Source organism: Scyliorhinus canicula, chromosome 19 (assembly GCF_902713615.1).
Source record: "Scyliorhinus canicula chromosome 19, sScyCan1.1, whole genome shotgun sequence".
Taxonomy (NCBI): Eukaryota; Metazoa; Chordata; class Chondrichthyes; order Carcharhiniformes; family Scyliorhinidae; genus Scyliorhinus; species Scyliorhinus canicula.
The window spans coordinates 104349824-104362522 of record NC_052164.1 but is presented as its reverse complement, the minus strand read 5'-3'; the positions used below and the strand labels follow the sequence as shown (position 1 = coordinate 104362522).

The 12699-nt window shown below is 46.3% G+C and overlaps 1 protein-coding gene across 5 annotated transcripts in view; it reads left to right on the top strand.

The window, feature by feature from the left end:
• LOC119953875 (cell surface glycoprotein MUC18-like) overlaps positions 1 to 12056 on the top strand; it is a 251544-nt gene extending 239488 nt beyond the window's left edge. For all 5 annotated transcript variants that reach the window (XM_038778486.1, XM_038778485.1, XM_038778484.1 and 2 more), the window contains 3 exons: positions 5006 to 5150; positions 8166 to 8283; positions 11015 to 12056. In XM_038778486.1, the coding sequence (XP_038634414.1) occupies positions 5006 to 5150; positions 8166 to 8283; positions 11015 to 11017 (266 nt within the window). In that variant the 3' untranslated portion in view covers positions 11018 to 12056. The remainder of the gene's footprint in view (positions 1 to 5005; positions 5151 to 8165; positions 8284 to 11014) is intronic.
• Positions 12057 to 12699: the final 643 nt, after the last annotated feature.

Genomic DNA, 12699 nt, shown 5'->3' with positions numbered 1-12699 from the left:
GCTGCTTCCATGTCCCGAGCATGGCTATTACCACGGAGTAGGTGGGGATGATCATATATTCTATTGTGTTAAAAAAAGGCCTTGGGGAAGTCGATTGGTATGGATCGGAACAGGAACAAGTTCATCTTGATCATCTGCACCCTCCCTGTGCAGTGTGTCCCACTCTGCAGGTCCTCCTTTACTGCCTCCAACAGACTTGTCAGGTTCCATTTATAGATCCGTGTCCAGTCGTGGGTAATTTGGATCCCCAGGTAGTGGAATTTGTTTTGGGTTTGTTTGAACAGCAGTCCCTCCAGCTCGGCCCCTCCCCCTGTGGGTTCATTGGGAAGAATTCACTTTTGCTCAGGTTGAGTTTGTAGCCCGAGAAGGCTCCAAACTTTCAGGAGCTTCCTGATCCCCTCCATGATGCTTTGGGGGTCCAAGACGGAGCAGGTCACCCACATTGAGTGAGACTTTGTGTATCTGTCTCTGGATCCCCTGCCAACTCTTTGTTGTTCTGAGGGCAATCGGCTGAGGTTTGATCACCAGGGCAAATAGGAACAGGGACAGCCAGCATCCCTCCCTTGTGCCCCTGTGCAGCTGGAAGTATTTAGAGCTGGTAGTGTTGGTCCGCATGCTCGCCGTGGGAGCGCGGTGCAGTTTCATCCAGGTGGTGAACCCTACTCGGAGGCTTATCAGGTGAGGAAAGTGCTGCGTTCCGAAAGCTAGGGACTCCAAACATACCTGTTGAACTTTAACCTAGTGTTGTAGGATTTCTCCCAGTTCTAATGGTGCTTCCAGCCCCCGCTTTCTATCTTCCCCCACGACTGGCATGTCCAGTCCTTCGAGGAACTGTTTCATCCCGAGACCCTTGCGGGGGGGCTCGGAGGTATGCAGTCCCCGGTAGAAGGCCACGAATGTTTAATTGACCTTTTCCAGTTTGTTTATTAGTCAGCAGTTGTTGTCCTCTGTGCCTGGCGGAGTTGGTGCACTGCTTTCCTTGTGGAGAGTAGGTCAAAGTTAATTTGCAGCATTTTCCTCTTCACCAGGAGCTCGACGGTCCTCAACGGTTGGGGCCTCAGAGAATCGCCAATCCACCTCCAGTGTGGAGTCGATCAGTTGTTGCCTAGCCACCCCCTCCTGTCTTTCTCTACATGTTTTTTAGGCTATAATCTTGCCTTTGATTATTGTCCTCAGTGCTTCCCAGAACGTGGAGGGTGAGACCACCCCATTCTGGTTTTGGTAATATATCCGTCTATGACCTGTGATATTTTTTCGCAAAATGCCTCATCGGCGAGGAGGGCCAAGTCCAGCCTCAGTGGGGGTGTTGGGCCTGGCCCATCTCTGACCTATATCCATGAAGGGCAGTGTGTGATCAGAGATTACCATTGCACAGTATTCCGCTCCCACTATTCCTGGAAGCACCACTTTCCCCACTACAGAGAAGTCAACGCATGAGTATACCTGATGTACCTGTGAGAAGGAGGACAACTCCTTTTACCCTGCATGTGTGAACCTCAATGGGTCCACTGCCCCCATCTGTTCCATAAATGTGTTCAGTTCTTTTGCCATCTTTGATGTCTTCCCTGATTTGGGGTTTGATCTGTCCGTCCGTGGGTCCTGTACACCGTTAATATCCGCCCCCCCATGATTGGTCAGAAGGTGTCTATGTCGGGGATTTTGACCATGGTCTTCTTTTTAAATTCCGTGTCGACCCAGTTGGGAGTGTACCCGTTAAGGAGGACCGCTGGTGCCCCTTCCAGGACACCGCTGACAATGACGTACCATCCCGCTGGGTATGTAACCGTCCTAGTTGCTCTGAACATCGTCCTCTTGTTTAGTAGTATGGCTATCCCACTAGCTCTCATCCCAAAGTGTGAATGGTACGTCTGTCCCGCCCAGCCCATTCTTACCCGCAGTTGGTCCTTCTCCCTCAGGTGTGTCTCTTGGAGAAAGTCCATGTCTGCTTTCATACTTTGCAGGTGGACAAAGACTCTGGATCTTTTTACTGGGCCGTCAAGTCCCCTGATGTTCCAGGTAGCTATGCTGATTGGGGGTGGGGGGATTGTCTCTTCTACCCCCAACACACCCCTGCTCGCCTGGGTTTCCCTTTGTTCGGGGGCCATGCAAAATGGCTGTGGTCACCAACTCGCTATGAGGTCAGGCCCCTGCACTCTGGGGTTTCCCTTTGTCCAGGGGCCACCCAACATGGCTGCCAACTATGTGTACGCCATGTGAGTGAGCCCCTGCAATCCAGGGTTTCCCTTTGTTTGGGGATCCTCCAAAGTGTCTGTCTGCAGTGCCACTTTTTCTTTGTTGCCAAGTATGGCTTGTTGTAGCCAGCCCCCGGCCTTGTCCCTTTGTTTCTCTTGTGATTTTGCTTCTCCCTCCTTACTATTTTGCCCCCCACTGTCTCTCCCCTGTTTATCCCGTTAGCTACCCCCCTGTCACCAGGCATTCTCTCCCCAGCGGGAGATGCACCACGGCCCCACCCTCACTCATACTTCCTGGTGCTAGCTTTCCCTGCCACTGTGGTGGGCCCCTTCCTGGGGTCAGTTCTCAGCCTACCCTTTACCCGCTACATATTTTCCCCCTCCCCATCCTCTCCTGCACTCCGCTGCTTTCTCCCTCACTTCCTCCATTTTGGCTCGCTGATTCCGAGCAAGGCGGTACTGTCCCACACAAAGTATCTTTTAGAGCATTTTAGTCCTTTCGGGTGACCTTTTCACCGCTGTCTTTGTTGCTGTCTTCCCAGCCCGTTCTTCTGGACGAATTTGTCCGTGTTTGCAGGGGCCATGAAGTAATGCTCCCTGCCCTGGAATGTGACCCATAGTTTGGCCAGGTACAGAAGCCCAAACATCTCCTTGCTGATGTACAGAGCCGCCTTAGCTCTGTTGAACTCCGCTTGGCTAGTTCTGCCACAATACTTTGGTAAATTTTGATCTTGTTTCCTTCCCAGCTGCAGATCTTTGTTTGCATGGCTCAGCACAGGATTCTTTCTCAGTCCTGGTATCGGTGCATTTTTGCGATTATTGCACTCGGTTGCTCCTGCCGAGTTTCAGCCGTAGTCATCTGTGGGCTCTCTCTATCTCTGGCAGGTTGGGGAGGTTGTCCCTTCTCAACCTCTGGGCCACGTCGTCTGTGGGTCCCTGCCTTTGGGTCCCTCCTGCAGGCCCACTATTCTTAGATTTTGGCACGGTGACCTGTTCTCCTAGTCCTCTATTTTCTCCTTTAGACTTCCCTGTGTGGCCACCAACCTCACTATCTCTGTCTCTGGGACAATGATCCAGTTTCTCTTAACCATTGAGGCTCTTTCCAATTCCTTGATCGTGTTCCCTGGGCCTCCAGTTGTCGTGTCCAGAGCAACCTGCATGGTGGCCAGGGTCTCCGTGATGTCACCCTTAACACTGCTTTGATATCGACTTTATCTCTTCCCTGAGATCGCTTGTGAGGAACTCCCTCTGTCCACCCTTCGGCAAGGGGGAGCTCCGTGTGCAGCTTGTTGGTTCCTCTCACTGTGGAGTGACCGCCGTTTCTTTGCCTCATGTGTCCGCCGCCTCGATCACTTGCTTCTCTTGGCTTCTGCCGCTTTTTGCCTCTGTGCAGCCTCTGGAGCTACTATTGTTCGGCATCATTTCTTGTGATGCTGTTGGATAGGTTGAGGAGATGCTTTTTTCCCTACTCCTAGTGAGCTATTTTTGGTAAAGGGTCTACTTTTGAGTTCCTGGGAGGACAGCCACCTTTTATGCGTCCACTCAGCACAACCCCGTAACCGGAAATACGCTCTCCACCTTTGAACATTTTTGCAAACTTTTTTTAAAAAAATTTTGGCTGACTTTATAAACTGAACTGGAAATGGAATCACAGCTTATATACACATTTGAGCACAGAGCACTGCACAAAGTGATATGATCCAATACAGTGACCTGTCTCAATGCTTTTACTGTGATTAAAATGCTGTTTGTACTAGTGAAATACAGCATCATAAAAAACATCAAAGCAAGGCTGCTACAAATCCACAGGTGTATATATTTTTTAAATTTAGAATGTCCAATTATCTTTTTTCCAATTAAGGGACAATTTAGTGTGGTCAATCCACCTATGCTGCACATCTTTGGGGGGGGGGGGGGGGGGGGGAAGAGACCCACGCAGACATGGGGCGTATTGTACAAACTCCACACGGACAGTGACCCGGGGCCGGGATCAAACCACTGCACAACCATGCCGCCCCAGTGATCTGATGTATCAGATCACTGCTACACAAATAAGCAGGAAGTTGTTTGCTGGTAAAATGAGGTTAGTTTCTCGAGTTTTGCGTTTTGCTATTTGATGCTCACCATCAGGTACAGTCCTGATTCCTCACACTTTAATGCAGCTTGCCATGCGTGTGTGTTGTCCACAATTTGATATGAACAGGAAAGTCTCTCATTTTTACACAGTTCTGCCACAACCCATTTTGGATCTTTCAGACCCAGAAATCACTGGAATAAGTAGAGGGGTAGTATAATTTCTGGAGTAGATACAAGCCAGTTACATAACCGTTTCTTTAAAGATGCATTAATGAAATGTTTTTTGAAAGCGGAGGGAGCTTCACCGTTGCAAAATTTCTTAGAAATGTTGACAGCTTGGGACATCCTGAGCCAGACCGTCCTGTCATTCATTCCAAGGCACACAAACCTGGTGAGTTGCATTCTTAACAGAAGCCTCCCGTGCTTTTGGGTTTTAGTACCTTCCACCCACCTTTGGTTGCAATTTGGTGAAACAGTGCAGCTACAGCAAGAAGGGCACTTCCTTCCCCTAGGGAGAGGAGACAATGAGTTTGTACTGAGCATTACCGATAACAACCAACAAAGAGTCAGGCATCAGAGTTCACTTGACTAGCTGGTGGACTGTCAAAGGCAGAGTCAGAAAATGGAATAAGAATGGAGTCTCCTCCATTAAATAAATAGCTGCAGCATTGTGTCAGTATTCAAGCTGTGTCTCAGGATCACTATCTTGTGTCTCATCCACTATTTTATTTATCCAGGGAAGTCTCATGATAGGAGTAGTAATGGGATGCTGATAATCATCGTCGTTGTGTGCATCATTGTTCTTGCCTTCTTGGGTGCTGTCCTCTACTTCCTCTACAAAAAAGGCAAGATACCCTGCGGCCGCTCAGGAAAACAAAGCATGTGAGTCTTTCTGCTGTTGTAAATGTGTGGATGTGAGTAAATTCTAAAGGATGTGTGCGAGAATGTGTACCTATGAGAGTATGTGAGAGCAATTGTGTGTGTGTATCTGTGAAAGAGAGAGACTGCGTGCCTGTAAACTAATTTGTGTAAAAACCTCAGTATGTACACTTTACATTTTTGTGTACACAAGACTGAAAGAAAGCCCATCAGTGGCTCGATCATGAAATTAAGGATCATATTAAATTGAAAGAGGGTTAAGTGTTGCAAAAAACAGTAGCATGCCGGAGGACTGGGAGTGTTTCAGGAACCAAAGGGCCACCAAAAAGTTAATAAAATAGGAAAAAAATGGAATGAGAAAAAACTAGCCGCAAACATAAAAACAAATTGTAAGAGCTTTTAGAAGTATATAAAAAGGAGAGTAACCGGCAGCAGGGTGAGGGTGATGCAGTGGTTAGCACTGCTGCCTCACGGTGCTGAGGACCCTGGTTTGATCCCAACCCCAGTGTCCGTGTGGAATTTGTACATTCTCCCCAGGTCTGTGTGGATCTCACCCCCTCAACCCAAAGGTGTGCTGGGTTAGGTGGATTGGCCACGTTAAATTGGAATTTTTAAAAAAAAGAGTAGCCAAAGTAAATATTGGTCCTTTAGAAGAAGAGACAGGAGAAATTGTCATGAGGAATGTGAAATTGTCAGAGACATTGAACAAATACTTTGAGTCTGTCTTTACAATTGAAGAGACAAGTTTCATATCAGAAGGCATATCAGAAGGCAGCACATTTCATATCAGAAGGCAGCACTGTCTGTGCGGAGTCTGCACGTCCTCCCCGTGTGTGCGTGGGTTTCCTCTGGGTGCTCCGGTTTCCTCCCACAGTCCAAAGATGTGCGGGTTAGGTGGATTGGCCATGCTAAATTGCCCGTAGTGTCCTAAAAAGTAAGGTTAAGGGGGGGGGTTGTTGGGTTACGGGTATAGGGTGGATACGTGGGTTTGAGTAGGGTGATCATGGCTCGGCACAACATCGAGGGCCGAAGGGCCTGTTCTGTGCTGTACTGTTCTATGTTCTAAGTAGTCGGTAACTTAGGGACTAAAAAGTGAGAGCATTAATATCAGCAGGAAAAGAGTTTTGGAGAAAATTAAGGGATTAAAATCTGAGTGGGCCTGAGGATCAAATGGCCTACACCCTAGGGTCTAAAGATAATGGACGTGCTAGCAATGATTACCCCAAATTTCTTAGATTCAAGAACAATCCCATTAGATTGTACGTTCCCAGATGTCTTTCCGCTTTTCAAGAAAGGAGGGAGAGAGAAAACAGTAAAATGCAGCTCACTTAGCCTACATCAGTATTTGGGAAAATACTAGAATCTATTATTAAGGAAGTCGTAACAATGCACTTACCAAAGCGCAGTACGATTAGAACAAGTCAACATCATTTTACTAAAGGGAAACCCTCTTTGACAAATTTATTCATGTTTTTTATGGAGGTCACAAGTAGAGTAGATATAGGTTGATACAGCAATGTAATGTACCTGGATTTCCAAAAGGCATTCAATAAGTTGCTACACAAAAGACTAATAGGCAAGATAAAGGTCCATGGAGTTGGACGTAATATATTAACATGGATAGAAGATTGGTTAGTGGATAGAAATCAGAGAATAGGCATAAATGGGGCTTTTTCAATATGACAGGCAGTGAATAACAGAATGCTGCAAGGATCAGTGCTCAGCTATTCACAATCTAGATTAATGACTTAGACTAGGACACAGAGAGTAATGTGTCAAAGTTAGTTGATGATGCTAAGCACGGTAGAAGGAAAAGCTGCATGGAGGACATACAGAGGCTGCAACGATACAGAGAAAGGTTATGTGAGTGGCAAAAAGTTGGCAGATGGAATATAATAGACGAGAATTGTAAATTTATTCACTTTGGTAAGAATAGTAAAGCAGAATATTATTTAAAAGATGTGAAACGTCCTTGTGCTTATGTTCAAAGATGTGGAGATGCCGGCGTTGGACTGGGGTGAACATAATAAAAGGTCTTACAACACCAGGTTAAAGTCCAACAGGTTTGCTTCGAATCATTCGCTTTCAAGCACTGCTCCTTCCTCAGGTGAATCCTTTATATCACTCCGAAAGCTAGTGATTTGAAACAAGCCTGTTGGACTTTAACCTGGTGTAAGACTTCTTACTATGTTCAAAGAGAAGTGGGTGTGCTGCACAGGGAATGCAGAAAGTTAACATGCAGGTGCAGCAAGCAATTAGGAAGGCAACATGGCCTTTATTGCAAGTTGATTGGAGCACAAAAATAAATAAATTTGCTACAATTGTACAGGGGTTTTGGTGAGACCACATCTGGAATACTGTGGTAGATTTGGTCTCCACATGTAACAAAGGATGCTGCAATTGCAGTAAAGTGCTGCAATTGAATAGGACATTGGTGAGGCCACACCTGAAGTATTGTGTGCAGTTTTGGTGACCTTATCTGAGGAATATGGTCTTGCTGAGGAGGGAGTGCAGCGAAGGTTTACCAGGTTGATTCCTGGGATGGTGGGACCGGTTAGGATTATATTCATTGGAGTTTAGAAGAATGCGAGCGGTTCTCATAGAAACTTATCAAATTCTAACAGGATTAGAGAGAGTAAATTCAGAAAGAATATTCCCAATGATGGGGGAGTCCAGAACCAGGGGTCATAGTTTGAGGATAAGGGATAAATCTTTGAGGACTGAGGTGAGGAGAAATGCTCCATCATTTAATATATTTTATCTTGGGTAGACATTTTGATCTGTGAGGGAATTAAGGGATATAGTGAAAGGGTGGAAAATTGACCACGGTTATATTGAATGGCAGAACTAGTTTAATGGGCTACTCTTGGGTTCCTATTTTTTGTGTTATTCTGGTTGGATAATCTACAGTTGTATATATTACATATGCTGCTCACTGCCCAATGTCCTGTTGTCACGTTGTCCCTGACGATCAGGTATCTTCCAGTCCCTGTTAAACTAATGAGAGGTTTTGTTTAGAACACGGTCAGGTGCACATGATGACATTGTCGTGGAAGTTAAGAATGACCAGAAGGTTCCAGAAGAGACTGTGCTTCTGCAAGGTGTCAATGGAGAGAAGAAACCACCCAGTGACCAGGTTAGACAATTAATTAAACACCTGTATGTGTTTTTGGGGGTTATCTGCATGTGAGACTCAATGTCACACTTTATTTTATAATGCCCTCGGAATTGGATTTGGGACATTTTGCAAATTAAAGCTGCTGTGGACAACTGGAGTATTGCGTCCAGTTCTGGTCACCACACTTGAGGAAGAATGTGACGGTCCTAGAGAAAAGACAGCACGGTGGCGCAGTGGATAGCGCTGCTGCCTCACGGCACCGAGGTCCCAGGTTCGCTCCCGGCTCTGGGTCATTATTTGTGAAACACGTTCTCCCCGTGTTTACGTGAGTTTCACCCCCACAACCCAAAGATGTGCAGGGTAGGTGGATTGGCCACGCTAAATTGCACCTTAATTGGGGAAAAAATGAATTAGGTAATCTAAATTTATATTTAAAAAAATGAGGGTCCTTGAGAGAGTGCAGAGAAGGTTCCGGGGTGAGGAATTTTAGCTCCAAGGTTAGGTTTGAGAAGCTAGGATGGAGATTGAGGGTAGATTTGATAGAGCTGTACAAGATTATGACAGGTGTATATAATGTCACAAATCAGCTGATGTTAAATGCAAGGGTATCCAAAAACCTAGAGGAGTAACGTGTGTCATGTGAGAGTACCTTTAAGAAATGGGTGTTTATAAATGGGTATGTATATAAATATCTGTAGTGAAAGTACCTTTAAGAAATGGGTGTTTACTACTACAGTGATGTTAGAAAGTGGGTAGAGCTGAGCTGTCTGTCATCTTTTTACTTTCGTTTTAGGCTGTTTGCAGCAGGGTGTGATTTAGTTTTATTTTCAGAACCGGATAGCTGCAGCCACAACCAGAAGGTGTATGAATCTCTCTCTCTAATATAATGACTGTAGATCGATCCTGGTGATTTAAAACTAATAACAGTAGTGACTTTAACCTGATGTGCTTCTGATAAACGTTTTCTTTTTAAGTCGTTTGGATGTTAAAAAGGAAAGCTTAAAGGTTTACTTAGTGTTCTAGTCTTTGGGGGTTGTATTTGAATTAATGGTTGCTAAGATGTTCACTATGTTTTAAAAAGGTTAACTTGCGTTCATAGAATAAACATTGTTCTGCTTTAAAAAAATACTTTTCCATTTCTGCTGTACCATACCTATAGAGTGGGCCGTGTGCTCATAGAACATAGAACAGTACAGCACAGAACAGGCCCTTCGGCCCTCGATGTTGTGCCGAGCAATGATCACCCTACTCAAACCCACGTATCCACCCTATACCCGTAACCCAACTACTCCCCCCCTTAACCTTACTATTAGGACACTACGGGCAATTTAGCATGGCCAATCCACCTAACCCGCACATCTTTGGACTGTGGGAGGAAACCGGAGCACCCGGAGGAAACCCACGCACACACGGGGAGGACGTGCAGACTCCACACAGACAGTGACCCAGCCGGGAATCAAACCTGGGACCCTGGAGCTGTGAAGCATTTGTGCTAACCACCATGCTGCCCCTAACCACCATGCTACCGTGCTGCTCCCCATACCACAATCTATTAAAAGTTGTGGGTCAGGTAAACTCCATGATACACTTTGGGGTTCTCTAAACCCTGGTGGTTAAGTGTTGATGCCGACATAAACACCGTTCATGCCATCGTCAACGGGCCTCTTGGCCCAGCGATTCTGTAGCCCACAGGGGGCCACCATGGCACCGGAGTGTTCTATGCTGCTCCAGCTGCCATACGCAGCCCTGCACTGCTCGCCATAGGTCCGCGCATGTGCGTGGCGGCCGCTCCCGCATTGGCGCCGCGAAAGATGGTGGAGCCACACAGCAGAGCGGCACGGAAGAAGGTAGGCCCCCCCAGCTCGCACGTGCCCGCCGATCGGTGGCCCCTGATCTCGGGTGTGGCTGTCGTGGAGGCCCCCCCTGTCCCCCACCAGGACGGCCACCGCAGCTGTGACACCGAGCTCCCGTTGGGTGGAACCATACGTGAACCACGCCAGCGGGAACTTGGTCGGTCGACCGTGGAGTATCACCGCGGGGGCCTCTTTCAACGGCCCCCAACCGGTGCCGCGTCAATGGCTCCCAGCAATTCTTCGGTCGCTGGAGAATCGCGTCGGACCCAATCGCAGTCTGAGACCCCATTCTCCGCCCCCGCTCCGAGCGCCATTTCGCTGCGGAGGCTCGGAGGATCCTAGTCCCCTTGTCTTATTAATTCGGTGTTGTTTTGGTTTGGTGGATTGCCTTTTTTACTACAATTTTTCCATCTTTGGTCTCTTCTATCTGCTCGATAATAAGGTTGATTGAGATAATTTGATCTCCCCCAACATTCTAAAGGATAACACAAATGGGGCTGGTTTAGCTCACGGGGCTGTTTTAGCTCACTGAGCTAAATCGTTGGCTTTTAAAGCAGACCAAGCAGGCCAGCAGCACGGTTCGATTCCCGTACCAGCCTCCCCGGACAGGCGCCGGAATGTGGCGACTAGGGGCTTTTCACAGTAACTTCATTGAAGCCTACTCGTGACAATAAGCGATTTTCATTTTTCATGTATGACACAAAAAAGCAAGAATATTTCTGGATTTTCAGCAAACACAAGGAAATTGAGGTTCTGATCGGCCGTGTTCTAATTGATTGGTGGAGTAGACTTGGGGCCTCAGCCTGAAATATTGTACATCTCACCAATCAGCGGATGCTCACTGGCAGTAAGGTTTTGTGTTAAAGTTTATTTTGTTTTCCATTCTTTTTCTGTAGTGAAAAGAGAAAGTGACCTGCAGACCTGCGGAATGAAGACAAGTACTACAGCGCTCCCAGCCTGGCCTGACCACACGGATATGACAGTGACATGAAATGTTTTTGCCTTTACAAATATTGCATATGTGCCTACACTGAAGCAGTTCCAACTAATGCTGGAGCCTTTCCTTCACTGGAAGCTGCTGAACACTTTTTATTGAAATGAACACAAGACCGATTGCTCTCCCTGACATTTCCAGTCAAACTGGGTTGTGGTGATTTTTAAAAAATGAATCTCTGTAATTGTGTGTCACTCCTCAGCTGAAGATTTCTGCTCAAGTTATTGCATTGCCACATCAGCAGGAAAACACTGCGAAATGCCTGTCTATGCTACATCTTCTGTAGATTGCGGGAAAGCAAATTCAAGTCACCTTTCCATACAATTTGTACAAATCCCTTTGCAATTGAAAATTGTCCTTTTTCATGAAGAATGCAAATAGAAATTAACATGCAGATTGGAAATAATTGTTCAAAGGGGAAATTTTCAGTACCATCCTAGAATAATTCTAACCAACTGCTGGCAGGCATTTTCATTTTCCTATCAATGCTCCATAACTTGGGTTGGAATATCACAGATCGATCATTGTTGGAAAAGGTGACGTCTCCTGAATTTGTGCAATTCCATTGCACATTTTGAAAATGAAATGAAAATGAAAATCGCTTATTGTCCCGAGTAGGCTTCAATTAAGTTACTGTGAAAAGCCCCTAGTCGCCACATTCCGGCGCCTGTCCGGGGAGGATGGTACGGGAATCGAACCGTGCTGCTGGCCTGCCTTGGTCTGCTTTCAAAGCCAGCGATTTAGCTGAGTGAGCTAAACCAGCCCCATTTTAACATTGATATTCCCACCTCTCAACAGGAGAATTAGTTGCGATAAAGAAAGTACTTTTGGAGGTTTAGGTAGGATGTCTATTCAGTATATGACACAGTGCAGCTGGGTTGGACAAACTGCAGGCAGAGCCATAGGGACAGGATTTATGGCGGGGTGGGTTTGTAATCCCACAGTGAAAAAAAAAGAAAAATGAAAATCGCTTATTGTCAAGAGTAGGCTTCAATGAAGTTACTGTGAAAAGCCCTTAGTCGCCACATTCCGGCGCCTGTCTGGGGAGGCTGGTACAGGAATCGAACTGTGCTGCTGGCCTGCTTGGTCTGCTTTAAAAGCCAGCGATTTAACCCAGTGTGCTAAACCAGCCCAGTGCTTTATAATAGCAATATTAACATTAATTAGATCAAGAATCCTTTGGTAAATTTACAGAATCCAGAAATGTTGTGTTTGGAGGGATTTTCGATGAGGAATGCTGATCATACATTGATTACGGAGTTTAATTTCTGCTGAGTCCACAATGCACTGCATTATAGGTCATTTTATTAATCTTCGACATCCTCCAAACTGAGAATCCGGAATTAATGATTTGATGGGGCACAGAATTTAAATCATCACTAAACTTCCATTTGATCAAAAGCATAGGTAATCATTTAATGTCATCAGATCCGCGGGGCCTCTGCTTTTATGAATGTCTAGGCCTGGTATGAGAGCAGCTAGCACTGTATGTATGTGAGAGAGCCACTTGGGCTGTGTGTGTGTGAACAGCGAGGACTGTATGTGAGAGAGAGCAGCTAGGGCTGTGTGAGAAAGAGCAGCTAGGGC